The sequence below is a fragment of the Pleurodeles waltl genome, chromosome 8 (assembly GCF_031143425.1).
Source record: "Pleurodeles waltl isolate 20211129_DDA chromosome 8, aPleWal1.hap1.20221129, whole genome shotgun sequence".
In the NCBI taxonomy this organism is placed as follows: domain Eukaryota; kingdom Metazoa; phylum Chordata; class Amphibia; order Caudata; family Salamandridae; genus Pleurodeles; species Pleurodeles waltl.
In genome coordinates, this window is record NC_090447.1 from 1,161,143,258 (window position 1) to 1,161,164,476 (window position 21,219).

Below are 21,219 nucleotides of genomic sequence, written 5' to 3' on the forward strand. Positions count from 1 at the left end.
TGGGGGCAGATCAGCCTAAAAATAATAGGCTGATCTGTCTCCAAGGGGTGCAGAAATGGCCTGGGTACATGTGCCCCCAAAGTGGGGGGCGACCCTTGCCCAAGCCCCCCCCCATCCACTAACACACACACACACACACACTATCCCTGGTGTCTACGTGGCTTCTGCCCCCCTTGGGGGCAGGTGGGTCTAGAAAAATAGGCCCATCTGCCCCCAGGGGGGGCAGAAATGGCCAACAGGTCAATGCCCCCCTTGGGGGGGCGCCCCGTGCCCAAGGGGACGCCCCCCCACAAAAATAAACACATAAAAAAACATCCCTGGCGTTCTAGTGGTTTCCGCCCCCCTTGGGGCAGATCAACCTAAAAATAATAGGCTGATCTGCCCTCAAGGGGGGCAGAAATGGCCCTAAAAGACATGCCCCCCAAAGGGGAGCGACCCTTGCCCAAGGGGGCGCCCCCCCATCCACTACACACACAATCCCTGGTGCCTAAGTGGCTTCTGCCCCCCTTGGGGGCAGATGGACCTAAAAAAAATAGGCCGATCTGCCCCCAAGGGGGGCAGAAATGGCCAACAGTTCTCTGCCCCCTTGGGGGGGGCGCCCCTTGCCCAAGGGGGCACCCCCTCCCAACATACCTGCACAGAAAATATAAATCCCTGGTGATCCAGTGGTTTCTGCCCCCCTTGGGGGCAGATCCGCCTAAAAAGTAGGCCAATCTGCCCCCAAGGGGGGCAGAAATGGCCGTAACTAATTGCCCCCACAAGGGGAGCGACCCTTGCCCAAGGGGCCGCTCCCCGCCAGCAAGAAACACGAGCAAACAACAAAAAAAAACAAATCCCTGGTGTCTAGTGGGCATTCCTGCTGCCCGATCGCAATGCGATCGGGCAGCAGGAATGCTCAAAGAGACACCGGGGGAAAGGAAAAGCCTTTCCTTTCCCCCGGTGCCTCTTTAGCCCAAACCCCCCACCCACCGGGAAGAGGAACTCACCTCTTTCCTCGTCGCCGCACAGGAAGCAAATGGCTTCCTGTGCGGCGAAATCCCCATAATGAAGTCAGCGCGCGATCGCGCGCTGACGTCATTATGGGGGGGTGGGGGGGTCGGGGGTGGAAGGGGAAGGGCTTCCCCTTCCATCCCTGACTTTGGGGGGGTGGGGGGAAGCACACAGAGGGAGCGAGAGCGCTCCCTCTGGGCTGTGTGCCGAGGACGTAGTGGTTACGTCCTCGGCACAGCAGCACTGTGCCGCAGGACGTAACCACTACGTCCGCGGCACAGAAGGGGTTAAAACGAAATGAGTCAATGCACAGTCGACACGTGCAGAACTGGAGAAAGCTGAACATATCCATTAGTTCCCAAAAAATGAGCAACTACTTGTCAATGGAGAACAAGTTCACAAGTAAAACAAATGTCAGAATGTTGCTTGTGAATGGAAATGGCAAGTTCAGCAAAGTTGTCAGTTTCCTCCATCACTAGATACCTTATATAAAATACTTGCTTGTTTCTTCTTTAATAATTTGTGTTTTAAATGCCTCGTTGCACCCCCCCTTCTTTCTTTGTTCACTTCATTCTTGTTACTGTCATGCTCATTGATACAAAATATATCTCCCACAAAAAGATGGATTTCTTAGTCCACGCTGCCGTGATTTGAACACTTCGCCTAGGCTTATAACAGATTTCAGCAGCAGAGCGTACACACATGCTAGTAATATTCCCCTTCCCCCGCTCCCCCCACTCAATTCACATGTTCTGGAACTGACGAGCCTTAATTCGTGAATAGTGGCAAGTTATTTTTATGGGCGACTTGTAGCTCACAGTTTTTTATTTTGCACCCTTCTGCTGTATGTGCTCTTAAAAAAATAGATTTTAAGCTAAGGCAACACAGCAAATAGTACCCCAACTCTTGTCTCATAGTAGTTGTACTTTTCTACTTTTCCTGGTTACAATCTATTCTGTAACACTATGAAGCTACCACCCTGAGAGTCGAGTATTATACATTGTCTTCTAATCTGGGTCCTCTGTTACAGAAGGGCAAGTTGTTCTGGTCATAAATGCACAGGCATTTTCACTTTGCAGTAAGGGCCCTCGGGTCAAGTGGAGAAACTATGTGTTCTAGGATTGGTCGAATCACAGTTTTACAGGACGTTTAGGTCATGCGTTATCATGTAGAATGCTTATTTGTTCTGTGGATAGTTTTTCCCCTTTAAAATCCACACAACATTGAAATGGTCTAAGATCACACAGCTTCCTTACTGTAAACCCACACCAATATTTCTGATTAGCAGCTGTAGTTGCCTGATTTTGATAGTCCTGTTTTAATATTCATCTTAGATTTTTGGTTGTGATCATTAATGTTCCAGGGTGACTGCTGATCAGTTGCAGGGAGGTGTTGCTTTCACTTTGAATCTGAGGAGCACAGTGGTTGGATATCATGTGAACAGTGTATTTTCTAATATACAACTACAGTATTTCCACTGACTTTGTATCCTTAAGTATGTTTTAGCGATGTAAAACTGCACGTTTCGCAAAATATTAATATCTACATGAGGGCCAACATACTATTTTGAGTACAAAAAAAGATAAATGACATACATACACAAACATGTCCATGAGAACATCTAGACATTATTTCCATTCTAGCAGCTGACTGTAATTGTTTTGTGTCTGTTTTTTTAAATGTAGATATCCTAGAAATCTGACACAATGGGCACAGTTTGGCTGTAACTGGTGGGAAAATATTTGCACTTTTTTATTTTGAAGAAATCTGGCTTCACTCGGTATTAACTTCTTAGCCCAGACTGATCTAGAGTGCACAGCCTGAGCGGGAAGGAAAGTAGTCTTTGGTGTTGGGAAATTTTGTCTTGACATGGAGGTTCTTGCTTGAGGGAGCCTGAGAGGATAAAAAGATTTAAAAGGGGAAAATGGTGAAGATAGTACATGCAATTTAGAGGGAACTTGACAGGTGGAAGAGGAGAGGGAAAGGATGAAATGCTGGCCTCACTTTTGGAGAAGCAGTCAAGATACTGAGACAAATTACAAAACCTTGCATTTTGTGCTATTTCTGCTCCTTTTAAATACTGCTCTTTTCATTGCTTGCTAATTGGAAACTGCCCCTGCCTTCCACTGCCTGGTGTGAGTGAAATGTAAGGACGAAGAGAGAGCCTTCCTTGTGTTATCACATCTCTCATCCTGGGGAGGAGAGATTGGCCAACATAGGCAGTTCGAGAAAATACTTGGCTGCTATTGAAGTATGAATCATCTCCCTATTGTTCGTTTGTAATAATGTGAAGCCAGAGCTTTGTGAGCTCCTTGTTGCTTCCACTAGCAATTAAATGCACCGAATTAACCTAAATTTACAATCCTATGCAAGCAACAAGGGTTTTCGCTCACGAGGGCTGTGCACTTTTTAGATTTGATGCTTGTGGAGCTTGATGGATGCACATGTCCGTTTTACTGGGGAAAATCTGCCTCTCTAATGTGTGAATGCTGACCCTCTTTGGGTCTACTGATGCTTCGTGTCCTGAAAAGCATTTCACTAAGACCTCAGGTGAACAGTATTGCTAGAATATGTTTTAATAAATACCTGTTCTCACCGAAATCCAGCCTGTACTGAACCTGCAGATGGGCTGTGTTCTAACAATGGTCATCTCTAAAATTATTTTTTATAATATTGTTCACTGGTCTTTAAAATAATACAGATCATCAAAGCAACAATCGTACAGCCATCAGGCAATGCATTCATATATTAATATCAGTGGGGTGTACAGTTACCAACATCAAAATAGACGGAGCATATGTATGTTGGTACCAAGACATAATTACAAAAGCATGATGATTGTCTGCTGCTGAGTCCTATGTGGATCAGTTTAAGTAGAGGGCCTTTTTCCAGGGATTCGAAGTTCTTTTCTGTTTGCAGGGGCATCTTCTCACTTTTATTTATTGGATGGTAAAGAAAGCATTTGTTCATGGCCTGTAGCCATCCTGACCCAAAGAGTTAAAAAAAAAAAAAAAAAAAAAAAAAAAAAAAAAAAAAAAAGGCAGCATCATAATGGTATCTCCTGCATGTCAGGGTAGAGTCCCTACTCATCTTAAACAGTTGGTATGCCGATATGGCCACCTCGAGCAGACCTGAGAGCATCTTGTCAGTCCTAATCGGTCAGATCCTTGACATTTTGTTTCTCATGCCTCTCTTGAAGCGAGGTGAAAGGGCCAGGTGCGCTAATAATTAGAGTTTATCAATACAGGAAATTGTCTTGTGCTCGAGGTTCCTCATTGCGATTTTAGCATCTATAAGGCTAGCGTCTGAAATGTCTATCCATGTGGAGAGAGGGAGAAATGGCATAGCACAATTGGAGTTAACGGGAGAAGAGATGGCTATGAAGGGTAACTTTATAACCACAGAAGTACAGAGTTAGGACTGGACAGCATTATCTTTCATGCTGTCAATACATATCCGGTCTCAAGCAGTTAGGCCCTGAGGAGACACCACCTCTGTCTGTTTCCCGTTACAAAATGAGTGTCTGATCAGTCTGCATGAGCCAATGTCTGAATATTTGAATATGTGTGACGAGGAAGTTGGTAGGGATGTTCACAAGAAACTTAGGGCCTGATTTAGAGTTTGGCATACAGGTTACTCCATCACAAACGTGACAGATATTCCATCTGCCATATTACGATCTCCATAGGATATTATGGGATTGTAATTCGGTGGATGGGAAATCTGTCACATTTGTGCCGGAGTAAACCCCTCCACCAAACTCTAAATCAGGCTGTTAGTCTTGACATTGATCAGCGAAATAGGTATAAAGCACATTGGTCTGGTGGCCTACCTGGTTTCAGTAGTTAGGCTTCTCTCCGATTTGGGGGCAGTTTTCCTCCATTACAGTCTCAAACATGCCTTATAAAATGGCGTTAGTTTAGTCTTGGTGGTTAAGGAAATTCTGCGGGGTAGTCATTGGGGCCAGTTTCTACCTAAGAGATTGTCTCCATTGTATCCTTTTTTTATGTCAACTTATTTTTGAGTTTTTATACAACCAAACACGAATAATTGACAGCTTTTCCAATCGTTGCATATACAGAGCACAAAAGAGCAATTGTGTGACTCAAGACTTGACAGTTTGTGGTTCAGTACATAGTAACAGTACAGTTGTCAGCGATGCACACCATTACCTGGCACTCACCTCTCGCACAACATATTCCACAGTAAATGGGCTATAAGCATATCTCAGATCTAGGCCTATAGTACAACTCATATGCACCGCCTGCTTCACTCCCACTGGCTTCCCAAAACCAACCAGTTGCCCCTATGGGGTCATCATAGCTATTTGGCTCACAAGCAGCAACACCTCACACTACCCCAAGGCATCCATCTCTTTGGGATCTCATCCCCTTCATTCTCCGTTATAGCTAGGAATGCCTCATATTACCCCCAAATGTCACATGGTCTACTTCTGATCGGCATTAGCTCGCTGTATGCTTCTGACATTGTGTTGCAAAACATCATGTTTACGAGCCATTCCTTTAGGGTTTATGACGGCCCTTTCGCCCATTGCATGGCTATTCCCTGCTTCACTAGCAGGAGACTAATATCCACCAACTGCCTATGGTGCTTCAGAATCTTTGTCATAGCCTGATAGTGCCAAGAGAGGAGTCTGCTCAATCTGCTCTCAAGTTATCTGGATCAGCTCTCTAAATATATTGTTCCAGAATCGCTTAACTCTGGGTAGAACCATGCCACATGAACAACCATGCCTCCTTAGCAGCACATCTGTGGCATCCTAGACTGTCTCGCAAACCATAACGAAACAGGAAGGCATGGGTGTAGTACACCCTATTAACATATTTAGAGTGTCTCAACCGGTGCCATATAAACAGGCCCCATTTATGCCCTTTTTGCCAGCAACACCTTACGATGGTACTGGCACGGTGTCGAGGATGTCACTGCCTCTTTCCCCAGATGACGGCAGCGTTGATACCAGCGTCCGATGGATCTCAAGGCTCTACTTCTGCGTGGAGTGTGGATTCACCTCCTTCCCCTCCTCTGCCAATGTTACCCTCTCCTTCAAAGCCTGCACCCTCGATGTCTATCAATTCTCTTTCAATGCCAAGTTTGGAGTCCAGGCTGAGGTCTAGAAGGAAGGCCCTGAGACTTCTGGAGGAGCAGCAGTATCAAAAGGAACATCAACAACAATTGGAGGCAGGAGAAATCCCAGGGCCTTCAGAGGATTTTCAAGGATTAGACTGCCACTGCCTGCGTCAGAGTTAGAAGCCAATATTCTGACAGAAGTTTCACATTCATCTGCTTCCTCTTCAGAGCCCCCCCTCCCATGTAATGATGCCTTACCAGAACCCATATTAGAGATATGGAAGAAACTGGTTACTACACCTGCAGTTTCTAAGACTGTAACCAGAAGGTATAAAGTAGTTCCTGGCGATCCACAATTTCAGTCCCAACGCCGGAAAGCTTGGTGGTACAAGCTTTTTGTTCATCTAGATCAGCTCCAGGATCATTCCCTGCAGAGTCAAAGTGCATGGAGCAGTCTCAGGAAGCATGGCCTTAAAATATGTAAAAGCAACCTGTGTACTGGGGAGATACATTTATGTCCTAATGGGTACGGTGAAGGTGGTAGTCCCTAAATTGCCGCAGGAAGTTCTGGAGCATTATAGTGAACTGTTGCAGGACAGCCAAGTGGCAGCTAAGCAGGTGATTCAACCCCCTTGCTCCCCGGGGGATCACTGCCTCCCCAGGGTGAAAATATGTATTGGCTTGGGGGAGAGGCCTTTCGGCGTCAGCCCCAGGGATTCCCACCTCCCTGGGGCTTCAATTAGTTAAGAATCTGGGGAAGCCATCCGGCAACCCCGACCCATTGCCCTGGGGTTCGCCACCTCCCTGGGGTATATAAAATTAATGGAGGATGGGTGTGCACACAGCCCCCGCCCTGGACCCACCGCCTCCCTGGCGCTTTGATTAGTATTTAGTGAAAGGTTTCTTCTTCTTCTCCTCCTTCTCCCTCTTTTTCTCCTTTTTTCCTTTTCTCCTTTTTCTCCTGTTTTTCTCCTCTCTCTTCTTAGTATGCTTGCACGGGACAGAGATGAAAGGTTTGGTTCAGCAATCAAAGAACTGCTGCTTAAAGCAGCTCTTTGATTAAGGAAGCAATGGGACCGTGGGGGAGGCCTTGAGGTTTCCCTCACAGTCCCAGATAGCCATTAAAGCGCTTATTTAAAAATAAAAAAAGGAGTAGATCGCCCATAAAGGGCTAAAGAAAAAACAAAAGCAATAGTTCAGTCGCAGACCTTCACACTGAGCATTGAGGGTTCAAGTCCAGCCGGACTACAAATCTTTACGGCTCATACTGAAAGGTAATCTTACTCTTTTTAAATGACAAATACATTTTTATTTTTAATTTGTCCAGAAGTATCTTATTCTAAGTATGTCATATATCAGTCTGCAAAACTCTCCGTCTCTCTCCCTCTTCCTTGTTTTCTGTTTCAATCTTTCTCCCACTCACAGAGCCTGTCATACATGTGCACACCCACTAAAACACTGATGTACACACTCGCAGACAGACAATCTGGCAAAGGGCTGTGCGCAGCATGGGGTTGGGTGGTTAGGGAATGTCTGCAGGCTAGGTCTTGCAGGCAACCCCCCCGCGCACAGGTGAAGATTGTGCATGGTGCAAGGTTGGGGGTTATAGAGGGTTGGCCTCGGGCCGTAAGTGGTGGTGATTGCGTTAACCCATAGTAATGAAAACTACTATAAGTTTAAAACAAATATAAAAACATAGACATTCACTTAAAAAAACAATGGTTACATGGACATTATAGTTAGGCTCTCATTTCAAACGTACGAAACCATAGAAATTCACCAGATCTAGTTAGTTACCTCAAGTAACTATAACTCGTGCCCTCACTATGCACTGCTAATGACTGCACAAATTAGGGTGTCATGACATCTTTGATAACATAATTGATAATATCGATGTAATATTTGCAGTAACATTTTTGACAAACTGCATGGCGAATTAGTTTATCATCGTCCTGGGAGGTGGCAGTCCTTGCCTGCCCCTCTAACTCCTCACTTCAGCCAAGTCCAAAATGGCTGTCAACACTTTCAACGACTTCCTTGCTCAAGTGTTGTCAGCCAATCAGATCTTGGCACGAGATTGGGAGGGGTCACGAATCCTTTGCGTCCCTAGATGTAAAAATTTGGATTTTCTTTTTTTTCTCTAAATCTACTGAACAGCTTTAAACCAAAAACAGGACCTACCTTTCTGACAGATTTGTTTTGGTTATGTCCAATAGTTTCGGCGCTATCACTGTTCAAAATCCCTATGGAAAAAATGAATGTGGGAAAAGTGTTTTGTATCACCCAAAACTTTCCAGACAGCAGCTCAAGTGAGTGTCGTATTTTCTTGGAAAATTTAATGAAGATTCGTCGAGCAGCACCAAAGTTAGTAACAAAACATAATTGCTCTTTCTATAAAAACTTGGCTACTAGGTAATATGTAATATATATATATATATATATCTCTGCCACTTCACCTTCTTGACTCGCTCCAACGCATATAATCTCCCTCTGTGGCGCCCAAAAAGTGTCTACCTTGGGTATTTCTCTTAATAAGCTGAATGCGGAAAGGAGAATTTCTGTAAAATCAAAAAGAAACTTCCACTCAAGATTGGCACCACGCTTTAAAACAACACCATACAAGAAAAAAACAATAGGTGGTACACCTTTCTCTGTTCGCTGCCAAACTATGGAATTAATTCCCCCAAATATAAGATCCACGGATAACAGTCTTATCTTCAGAAGATTCCTTAAGAGTTGACTCATTCCTACATAACCACCATACTCAAACCTCAGTGGACGATAAATCCCTCTATATGTAAACATTTATAATTTCATCATATGTATATATCTAGAAACGTGTATTTCTTTGTACACATAGGTCTAATACTATTTTATCTTAAAGTATATCCTATTTATGCCTGTTATAACAAATGTATATTTTACCTACGGCTAAATGTATGTAGGTGTCTGTATGAGTATATATAATGTGTGTGTATTTATATGTATGCATGTACAGATATGTATATATTCTTCGCTATTCTAGTCTGTTATTTTATCTATCACAATAGGTAAATATTTTAACTATTTATCTACAAGCATTTCACTATTCAAATATTGAGAAAAGATCAAATAATGTTATAACAGTACACAACAACTCTTAAGTCTGTTTATATGATACAACTTAAATCTCAAAATATTATGTTCCTTACACATACATTCCCTTACTCTATATATTACTTTAGTCCTACTGTGCAAGTGGGGGAAAAATTGCTCTCAAAAGCTTTACTGTTTCTCACCATCACCCTATGCGTCTATCAATCTATTCTTTTTCTCTACTTGCTGACTCATCCCAAACCCATTCTACCATGCTTTCCAAAATAACCCTTTCCAACTCTTCCCTCCTCTACCTTTCCTGGCTCCCCCCAAACCTCAGTTTACTACTATGATCTCCCAAACAACCCTACTAAATTCTCCCTCATTTATCTGTCCTTTAATTCATCCCAAACCCTAATTTATTACTAGGATATCCCTAGTCCCTTTCCCTCCTCCATCTCTACTTTACTCTTCCCAGAGCTCATCTTGCTACTATGATCTCCCAATTAACACTTCTGGATTATTTCCTCCTCTATACCTCCATTATTGTATTCAATCCAACTAACAGACTCTCACATCCTCTGTTCAAATTAAATCATAACCCCTATACTAATCCACCACTAATCATTTTGGGTACCGGCATAGCGTGCTGCTAGCCAAAAAGCGATTCAACTCCTCATCGGGGTTGTAGGTGCTATATAAATACAGTTACAATTACATATGAACCACCTAAAACTCCACCCGTCCTTGCGTATAATCAGGATCATCTTCCTCCTTGACTTAATAGTAGCCAAGTGCCCCTGTTAAGAGGTGTGCAGCATAAACAAAAACATTAATTCCTATGTAGAAACGAAGCAAGCAAGTACGTTCTACAATGAGATGTAAAGAAACAGTCAAAGATTAAATGCTTGAAGTTTAACTGTTATGCCCTATGCAGGTGAGTTGTTTATAACAATAATAGTATTGTTTATCTTAGTGGTAGTCGGTAGCTATTTGTTAGAGGTGAGTGTCAGTAGATCATACCTAGATTGGGTTGGCCCTAGTTTGGAGGTTGTTTCATCAGGATGCTAATTCTCCTCTCGCAACTCTCAGCTGCATGTATTTCCATTCTACCAGGGAAGAGTGTATGATATTCAGTTGCATAAGCCTCTGTTGGTCATATCTACCTTTCTAGTATCAGTCTGAGAGGATGGTAAGGTAAAGGCTGAGAATGTGCTCCTTAGCAGGGTGTGACATGTTAGCAGAGGTTGCGGCAGAAGAGCCAGAACCCGATGAAGTGGGTCCCGTAGTTGATACCTCCCTGGATGGACCCTTGATCGTGTCCTGAAGTGCCTCCACACTGCCTTGAGTGGTGCCTCCCCACCCGTGATCTGCCGCCTTACTGACGTTTCCTAGGGATTTGTGGTTGCCAGAGATATTCCCAGTCAGACTTGAGTTGTTTCCCTCCTCTAACCCACTCCCATGCATTCTCAAGAGTGGCCAAAAAGGAGCACTTGAATGAAATATTACTTTTAGTTTAGCAGAGTATAAGAGCACGAATGGTAAATCTACCCCTTCCTCTTTACTGCTTCAGAGGATTTCCTCATAAATTGCATGTTGCTGGTGTAGTCATTGAAACCATGCTATGTTACAACTTGTAGCATACTTGTTCCATCCCTCATACAACTCTAAGGGTTTTATTGCGGTCTTTGAAGTTCAGTAGCTTGGCTATCATTGGTCAAGGGGTTATCTTAGGGAGCTGCTTCTGAGTGAGGGCCTGGTGTGCTCATTCAATGTGGAGAGCTTCTAGTAGTAGATGGGGGTTCCTATCTGTCTTTCCAGGAATGCCTTAAACCAGGTTCCCTGTGCCTCTAGAAAAAGCCTGAGAAGAACAGGATGTTGCACCTAATGCAATCTTCTGCATCCGCAGCCTGGTCAGGTAGCATTTTTGATGTCGTCATTAGAGTAACAGATGTCTAGTGTGATTTGACTGTGTCCTTCGGTTCAGTGATGCAGCCCTCGGGTATTCCACCTTAATATTGATTGCAAAATATTGTAGGACCAGAAAATCATGTTCAAATAATCGAGGCCAAACATTTTGAGATTGTGAGTTCCTATGGTTAAATATAGATTTTCAGTACTTAACAATACTATCTTGGTGATATATGTTCAAGGTACGTAGATGTGTAGTTAAGAATAGTAAATCAATACTTACCTATATATACTTAGTTTCTCAGTATTTTTGTAATACATTTTTTTAACATGATATTCTGGTTCTGCAATATTTTGCGATCAATATTTTGACAGGCAATCGCCCCTTGGCATCGAGTACCCTGTCTTCACTTCCAAGGTCTTGGCGAAGTAGTGAAAGGTCCATCTCTACTTCTCCAGTCTTTTATCTCCAGTGCAGTTTTGGAGCCCTGGGTGGCTTGCTTATAAGATGTGTCTTTTGGCTTTGGGGCTGAGCGACGGACCAGCTCTGATCTGTTAAGGCCCTCCAGATACAGACTCCAGGGATGTAGAATTTAAGAAACTATCTACTTGTCCGTGGGACCGGTTTCTTCATAAATCTACTTGCCCTGTTAAAATAAAAAAATAAAGTCTACTTGTCCCTTTAGTGCTATGTAATGCGACGACAAGTTATGACAGTCTTACTATATAAAAGCTCTGATAATAGCCTCTGATTATGCCAGGGCTAAGACAATAGTAGAGTTAAATACTAGCAGTTTCCTTATTTTGCCACCTTTCCGTAGAGTAGATCTACATCCTGGGGCTGGAGGAAGCATCAAGCAATAGTCCCAGGATTGGAATTCCTTTGAGTGCAGACCTACTAACTTGCATGTTTTAAGGATTTTCACCGGCTTTTCTCTAATCTTTCAGCATATTGAAAAAGGTTTGAAATTTACTCATGGCAAGGGCAGAAGTAGAAGTTCTTCCAGGTTTGGGAGAAAAAGTGGTTGGAGGAAAAATGAACATGTAAACGATCAATAGTACTACCCATGACCAAATCAACACATGCGCATTTGCACATGCAAAAATACAGTTCACAAATGTTTTCTTGAAGTAGAATTTCCTGATCTACTTCTGTAAATTCTTGTGAATTCATCAATGCCAGAATTCAGCACTAATTCAAAGATACATACCATGGGTGCACTTTTTTATGACTTTCTTCAAGCATTGGTCCCCTAATTAGGTCTGGCGCTAACCAAGACCTTTTTCTGTTTATTAAAATTCTATTTTCTCTGTTTCTACCTATCATCTGTCTTTACTGTCAGTGATAGATAATATTCCTCTCTTTCGCAAAGAGCATATTGGCACACAAAGTAGTTTTGTTCAGTGTCCGGAACTAATGTGGCAACGTGTGCTTTTTGAGAAAAAGAAAACCATTTTTCTTGCTTTTGCCAATGCTTGTTACAATGGGAGGGCCTGTCAGCTCCCACAACAAAATTTTACTAAAGCGATATGAAAACAAGAACCACATTGACAAAACCAAAAGACTGACCAGCAATGTCGGATCAGTTTGCATTGTCCATGCCAGTTTATTTTCATGTTCCCCATAATCTTGTTGAAACTGTTCACACTGGTTTTCCATCACGAGTATTTTTGGAAATACTAGTATGCATCAACATGTTTTACTAGATGATGCTTCAAAAAATTCATACATTAAATTTCCAAGTAATTTTGCAAAACCTTTTTTTCCTAGTTGCATTCTTTTTCTGAACATTTTATTTTGAAAGCAAATAATCATCAATCTTGATTAGATGCAAATGTTTGCAGAAGTTTGTAATCGGAGAGGAACTCTGGGAGCATTATACATGGCCTGATGTTGTTAAACGTTTCAAAGCTGTGTTTACATATTTTTCTTTTACTGGAGCCACAAAGTTGTGCAGGTTGAGCTTACCACATTTATTTAAAGCACTCACCCTAATAATAGAGGCTTTGCATTAATGAACCATAAATACAAGTTCAAACAGAATTAGCACATGGACATAAATATTACCTCAACTGCAGACAGTTCCCTTTCCTTTAAACTGGCAGCTAAAGGGTTTGTGCTGCAGGGGGTTGGGCCTACTTGTGCCAGGGACAAAATAAACACGAAAACCTGTTGTTAAACAATATGTCCTCCTGGATGTCAGGTTACAGGAATTCCACACCCCTGAGACCCCTTTTCTGCTTTACCAGTAGAGCCACCTTCTTCAAAGCGATCCAGCTTGCCCTGGGTGATGTGATAGTTTATTTTTGTAGTCTCAATTCTCCATTCCCAAAGAGCTGAGTACTTGACAAGGATTGCTAGGAAGCTTCTTATGTTTGTCCCATTCCCTTGAGAGTTCTGGGTAGACATAGCCCCTTTTTTGTAAACCTGGCTGCCTCAAGTGACCAAACACACCTCGAAGAGGCAGTGGGCTCTCATGTATGTACTAAGTGGCTAGGCAGATGATGCAGCCAATCTGAGTGTTAATAGACCTTCTTGTACCTCAAGGCATCCCGCAGTCCACCCTCCACCATCAGCCCACTTCAAACCTTAGCCTCCGGTTCTTTGAAGAGAGCAAGTTTGTCAAAGACTTTCAGGGACCTTTCAAAGTGGGCCAAACATTGAAGGAGATTTTTTATTTTTATTTTTTTATCTGAGAATTTTTAATAGGTCGGTTTTTCCACCAGTTCCAACTACACAAAACCACTGATTGTAGGCCCAGTTGGATTGTCAATTAGAGCACCTCAGTGAGGCTCAACGTGGTGAACCACAACTAAATACTTCTCTGGTTTCACCCATTGGTGGTGGGTGGGCAGCAGGTGGATGAGGCAAGTGTCCACGCTCTACCCAGACCACAGGGGCTTCATCAACGGGTCTCATCGTCCACAGACCGCACCTTCTGCCTCGGGCTAAAGAGAGGGCAGCCGGAAAGAGGTTGAGGCCCGTATCAAAAAGTCTGCAGTGTTCTAAGCTAAGCCTCCCGTGAGTCTTGTCACCATTCAGAGTCCAGGTCTGTGTCCAGCCATTAGTACAGAGGAGCATGTATTTTCGGGATGCCCAGCTTTGCACTGCCTCATCACTCCCCACTCAGTCTCACCTCATCCTGGCATGCCAAAAGGTACTGTTCCCTCCTCTGCCAACTCCCAGTTCAGGCTCTACTTTCACCGGTCGTCTGACTTGTATCCGAGATGCGGCTAATTTGTCTTCCACACTACACCTATGGTTTTTGGTGCTGGCACCGACTGGATGCAAGGAGTGAGAACCAGCATTCGGTGTCTACCTTGCTGGCCCACTCTCTCCGTGGGCTCTCTGCTTCAGTTTTCCTGTCTGGCTTCTGTTTGCCTATCCCAGCCAGCAAAAGCAAGCCATACTGATGAGCTTCTAGTCTTTGTATCTGCTTCTGAGTAGAGCAGTCCTCTGCTGTGTGTTTCTCATTCTAGGCTTGAAAAAGTGCCCTAAACTACAGAATGAATAAGAGTGATTGGGCATCTAGACAGAGCTTTTAGGGAGAGCATCCACCGTCTTAGCCTCCCTGGCTTCACCCTAAGTCAACTCTAGAATTGTCTACAGTAATATAATTTAAAAAAGGCCTTCCAGATAATACTGTTAAGTTGAAAGCAGTGCATAATCACCTTGCCAGCCTTATCGTGGGTAATACCAAATTTGTTCCTGCTGTAATTTACCTACATTGGTTTACAACCAAATAAAGAATTCAATTAAAAACTCATCCTTTTGCACAAAGCTCTCCCTGGTATTGCATTCTCCTACTTCCTCAAATGGATGACACCCTATCAGCTGACCAGATGCCTAAGTTCTGCCACTCAAAACAGACTCGTCAACCAAGGAAGATAAAAAGGATTAAGGGACAGAAGAATCTGTGTTGAAGGTGCCTTCTTTTGGCACTCATTCCAACTTCCAAGTTAAACTTTCTGTAATTGTTGAGTTCTAAGAGGCATAATTTCTGAAATCCATTTAATTTGTATCTATTCTGACCGCTTCTTAACGGATCAGACTGCTCCATGAATAAGAAGTCTGACATTTTGATGATTACCGTCTACCGTCGTAATCTTTCATCATGTCCTCTTTTGCCATTTGCTTTGAAACCGTTACCAAGAAGGGTTGGCTCTACACAGACACAATAAATAAAGAAAAGGTAACACCTCTGACTCACTGGACGCTCCTTGTCCTGGTCAAGACCTGAATCACATACAAGTTTAGGTCCCTTGTACTGTGTCACTATTTCAGATTTGCCCTAGTTTCCCACACACAAATGGGCTATTTCTAAATATTTTGTAGCCCTGAACCCAGGGTCATCCAGCACTGCACATGTAAGTATCGCCAACCCGTGAGAGCCTCTTTTTCGTTTGTGCCAAAGCCAACAGTAACTGTGATCTGCCTCTGGTTACATCTTCCACCACATTAAAATCTCACCCTATCACCATGGTGGATCACTTGAACGGGGCCAGTTGAGTGTAAATGTGGCATAAAAATGTATGTAACCAAAATTAGATGTGTAAATGCTGGCCAGCATTATCCCCAATCCCTCCAGTTTACTCAGCAATATCGAGTATTGACCATCTGGGTTTACCATTTGTATTCTAAGCTGACCAAGGGGTCCCAGGTTTTATCCAGATGAGTGTGCCCTAGCAGATGCCAAATATGTGGTGCAGTAAACTTTCCCCTTCAATCGCTGTCTCAGTGTGCCAGATGAATCCAGTGTTAAATATGTCTGCTGGAGTAGTATAATGTCCACCCCTTGTGTATTGAAATAGGTAATTATGTTGTGTCCCTTGAGGAGCTTATTCAGACCTCCGACAGTAAATGCCACTATTTTACCATTTCCCATCCTGCCAGTCATCAATCTCTTTGTCTGCACCATTTACTAACCCCTTCTTTTAAAGATGGGGCAGCAGTCCCAAATCATGAGTTGCACCCTGAGACGTCCCGGTCCAGCACCCTCCCTTCTAATTGTGTGACACCTGTGTGGTGTTGCTCGTGTAACATATTTCATCAAGGCACCACCAGCCCTGCAAGTAACATAATACAAACTCTCATTTTAGGGTTTGCAGAGCTCAAACAAACCTGACTGCCCTCTTCAGCAGCCAAGCAGCAGTCCCACCTCAAGATATCAATGTAGTGAAGTTTTATGTGATATTTGATTAAATTTTGTTACAAAAATCCTGGTGTGAACAGGGATTTCCCCCAAAAGAATTTATAATTATCATACTGGTGCATAGGATATAAAAACAATAGATGTGCCACAGGTGACCTTCTCATCTATATATAATCCCATATTGATTGTGAACTAGAAAGACTGCAGACCATAAGCTCCTTGGCTGCAGTTCTAGTAATGACAAAATGGGCACTTATGGATATTAAAAAAACTCTGCAAATACTTGATGTGTACCTCATCCTTGCACAAAAGGGAAAGACAGGACTAAGGATTAGCAGCTGGCCATTAATTAATCAAAATTTAATTTCAGTGATGCTTACCCGTTGGTTACAGGTTATTTCAACCTAAATCTCATGAATAAAGCTTTAGAGGAAGGCTTGGGTATTTGGCAGGATAACCAATTGAAGCTCTTGACTCAAATAACTCGCACAGACTAGGCAAATCTTGATTGTCTGCCTTTAATCTGATGGGGTTGCTAGTTCTCTAGGGCATATTTGTAATGGCTCATCCACTGACCCACAATTCCACCAGAGAAACTACGATTTTAAATTAATCATTGGCGTCAGCCCAATTATTTAACATTGCTAGGAACTTAACAGTCCTCAAACAGGTTTGAAAGCGACTATCATCCTCATTTGTTTTGTACTGGCAATTCAAAGATACCCCAGACCCTTCTGGTTACCTGGCTGGCCATTTCAAAGTAGAAAAGTTCAAGAGAATAAAGTAGAAAGGCGAATGCCACTCTTTGCTACAAATATTGCAAAGCCACTCTTGAAGTGTCACAAATGTTCATGTTAAATCTGTTGAGCCAAAGAAACTCTATAAAGGGGAGTGATTTCAATTTTTGAGAAATTATTTGACAACTTGGTTCAATCCATTTATGAAAATGTCAGATTCCAAGTACACTTAAAGCAATCAACTGGTTTACCAAATCTTAGATGGCTGATGAGAGGAAAAAAACGAACAGATTAGATTTTTGAACAGAGCCACAAGCAATCTAGAATAAGCAACACAGTTGAGGGACCTAAGAAATGCTTATTAAAAAGTAGTGTGGAATGCATAAAAAAACCAAAGTGGATAACAGCTGTGAAGTACTTTAAAAAAAAAAAAAAAATCACTAGTAATGACCAAAAGACATTTTGATCATTTATAATCAGGAAAGATAAAAGTGATCTTGCAAAAAGAGTTAATAATGGGCCTGAGGATGTGTGGGTCAGTTGCATCACCCAACTTTATTTGGGAGCCCCGAGTAAGAACTGATGCACAGAGTTTTCTTGTATTGTTTGATATGGCTAAGGCAGTTGACAATACATCTAATGAAGGACCAGACTCTCTAGCCTCCCAGGCTGCAGTGTTAAAAAATGATGTTGAATTCTAGGTGGGAACATTATGCTTATTATATAGCCATTGCCTTCAATATCAAATTATGCCAGAACCATGTCTTGGCTTAATATGGTACCCAGTTCTAGGAAGTGCTTCAAACCAAGCCCGCCAGTTTCAAGTTGATAGCGATACTAGCTGTAGAGGTCAGATTTGTTTCCAAAGTTGCATTAAAAGAGCTGGAAGACTTGTCCTCTTCACTCCACCTTGCTCCCTTTAGTGAAACTGGGTTCCAGCCCTCTACTGGAACAATCAGTAACATGATAGAGCGCTACAGAATTGTGGAAAAAGCGTCATTCACATATGCTTGCTTTTTTAGTTTTAAATCTGCATTTAACAGAGTAAGCAGAAATCATTTATGGCAAAAGACAGAATATACCACCTCTCTGCAATACATATGCTATACTTGGGTGAAGGTAAAGGCTGCTGCTGGCAATGCAGTTTCGACTAGAATGTATGCAGCGTTGTCTCTGGCAAGTGTGTTTGCTAATGCCTGAGGTTGGGTAGAATTTACTTACAATATCACATTAGATTTCTTAAGCATCAGAATTACAGTTGCTTGTTTTCATCATTATGGTGGAGCTGAGAATAGGAACAATGGTGTTTAGCATCAAATGAAAAAGGTGTTGGTTAAGGATCGAGACTTAATAGCCAATTAGTGGTACATTTATCCTTTAACATTAACTTGGCCGATATGAGCAAGAGTAGGAGAGTTATTTCCTAGCTTGGAGATTCTCAGTCATCAGATAGGGAAATCTTTGGAGAAAGGTTGCCTGCATTCTCGGGGCACTTCCCTGCCTTGTGCTCTACGGTGAAGTCCATTCCTTGGATGGAGATGGACCACCCAAAGGTTTTGAGCCTCCTGCCATTCATGGTCATCAGATACTGAAGTTGCATTAACCACATTCCCCGATCCGTCGGACAGTTTACCTGGTCCTGGCTGTTAGTACTGGACCTTTTCCTTTGGTACCTAGTGTCTCCCGAAGTCTTAGATCTAGTAATCGCAAAGCTTGCCCACCAATGTAAGCTATTTTTTTGGAGCCACGTGATGGTCAGTGGTTATTGACTAGTCATTTGTGGGTTCTTTTATTTACTGCTGTTGGTGTGCCTGGGACTCTGGTGCAATTGCACTTCAGCTGGATACTGAAGTTACTGCTGTTGCACACCTGCCAACTGTAGCTGGGTCAAGCAGGGTTATTTAAAGAGGTTTTAGCAATCTTTGAATGAAGATCAGCTTGACCTCAAGCTGCAATGATCATACCTAAATCCCACAACCACAAAAAATAATGTTCAGATATAAAAAGGGAAAAGTGGTCCAAGTCCGATTTCTAGTGTCCCATTAACACGGCTACGGAAGATTTGTTGGCCGTTGACAGTGGTTACTGGTCTCAGTTCGGGGGGTAACAAGATAAATCTTCAAGTGGCCTAGGTCACTGGTACCATATGATAGCTACCGGGCTGGAAGTGGACTTTGCAATGACATCATTTGTGGACTCCTTTTGCCACCCTATCAGTTTGCCTCTGCAGGTATATGTAAAATCAAGCCCTTAAAATGGTAATAGATTTTGGACTCTCAACTAAACTGGTGGGGGAAGGCGCAAATATCAAAATACTTGTAGAACACTGCACAAATCAATGTTCTGTTTGGTCTTGTGCCCCCGAAGTGAGATCTTGTAACTGTGTTTTGGTATTGTAGTTAATCCCTTCATTTGTTTCTTGTTACACCAAAACATACGTTCTGCATTAAGGATCTAACACAAAAGGAGAGGGATGCATATATTAAGATAAAGTTTAAATTGAGAATAATGCAGTTAAGGAATACCATGAAATGTATCCCACTTTCACTATGATTTATGCCTTTTGTTGAAGCTTTCACCATCCTTGAGTTATTTATTGTTTTAATCAACAGATAAACTCTTTATACATGGGTTCAGCACTAGATCCGGTGGAATATCATACCTTCCCAATCTGACTTCCTTAAATTTATACAGCAGCAGCAAGCGAAGGGATCCGAAAGCAGTGACTTCCGAAAACCTGCGACGTTTAGCAATGGCTGTGGGATTTAATCCAGAAAAGTTTCACCTTGTAAAGGTAAAAATAAAAGCTGTGTTAAAGATTTAAATAACCTAAGGTCAGTAACAATGTACGATATTGTTTACACATAGAAATTATGTGGCGGACAGGAGGTTAGCCTTCAGAACCCACAGTATGCTTGTACAAACTAATATGTATCATCTGGGAGGCACACTTTATTATTAAATATACCTAGATTCTATTGTGTAACATCACTGATTGTCATACTCCGCAGCAACATTTTCCCTCTGTCAGCAAGTATGTAGCCAATGCACAGTTCCAGTAGGGGTTTCAGGGATCATAACGTGCACTATTCCATTTCTACAATAATCACATATTCATCACTGCAGCTTGTGTTAGAAAGTCATAACTGTTCTTATTTCACCCCATAACGATAGGCTGGTCATGCCAGTGATGTGTGGATCATGGGAAAGACTGAACCTGACAGCTATGATGGGATAGTAACCAATCAGAGAGGTGTCACTATAGCAGCTCCAGGTGCAGACTGCATACCTTTGCTTTTTTCCGATCCAGTTAAAAAAGCATATGGTGTTGCGCACTCAGGTAAACTTGATTTGAAACCCTTGATAAAGCAATTGAAGGTCAGGAAGAAGCAAGTGTGGGTCAGCTCTTCTGCTTTCAGTTCTGTATACATGTATTTAATATGTTGGTTTTCCAGTGTCCTAAAGTCGTACATAGGTAAGGCAAGATATTGTAGCATACCCTGTTCATGCTGCCTGCAAATGTGGCATCAACTATTAGAATTCTATCCAGGCAAGATTGGTGCTTTCACATACAAAATATTGGTGCTTTCAGAGCTCTTGTATACCTTCTGTAGGTTGATGTTTTCGGTTTCTTATTTTTAATGTAGTGACACTGCTAGTCCTTTTATACTGTTGCATACTCTTCTTTATTTTTTTTTTATTATTTTTTTTCTTCTACAACATATTGTGACAAACACATTGTGACACAAGTCCTTCCAGTACTACTGATTATGTAAGGTCTTGCTTTCGTAATGCCAGAGCCACTGACATCCTCTCATATAGTGCTACAAGCAAAGGTTATGGGACAACCTTTTTCTTCTATGATGTTAGACTGTTAATCTCTTTTGCCCTGTGCTGCAGGTTAGGTGACACCATTGTCCTCTTGTGAGTTTTAACTCCCTTTCTATCTCTCTCATGATGGTTTATAACACAACACCATTTCTATTTGTTCCTCTTTGTATTATATACAGTAATTTAAATCTCCCTTACTCCGACCTCTTGAGGTTTTAGACCTAGTGACACCATCGTAGTGACACCATCGCTTTGTTTCACCTATGGCAGTGGTTCCCAAACTTTTTTGACCCGCGGCTTCCCTGACCTTTTGGCCACTGGCCATGGCTCCCCATTATGTTACTTTCTTTTTTTTTTTTTTTTTTTTTTTTTTTGCTGGTGGGGGGGGGATGTATGCACGGCCTCTGGAGTAGTTCAATTTTTCTCTAAAACAT

The 21,219-nt window shown here is 42.4% G+C and overlaps 1 protein-coding gene across 2 annotated transcripts in view; it reads left to right on the plus strand.

Annotated features, from left to right (window-relative positions):
- The window catches only part of LOC138250476 (purine nucleoside phosphorylase LACC1-like), a 72,057-nt gene that overhangs the window by 20,818 nt on the left and 30,020 nt on the right, over window positions 1-21,219 (plus strand). For both annotated transcript variants that reach the window (XM_069205397.1, XM_069205398.1), the window contains 2 exons: window positions 19,567-19,748; window positions 20,129-20,294. In XM_069205397.1, the coding sequence (XP_069061498.1) occupies window positions 19,567-19,748; window positions 20,129-20,294 (348 nt within the window). The remainder of the gene's footprint in view (window positions 1-19,566; window positions 19,749-20,128; window positions 20,295-21,219) is intronic.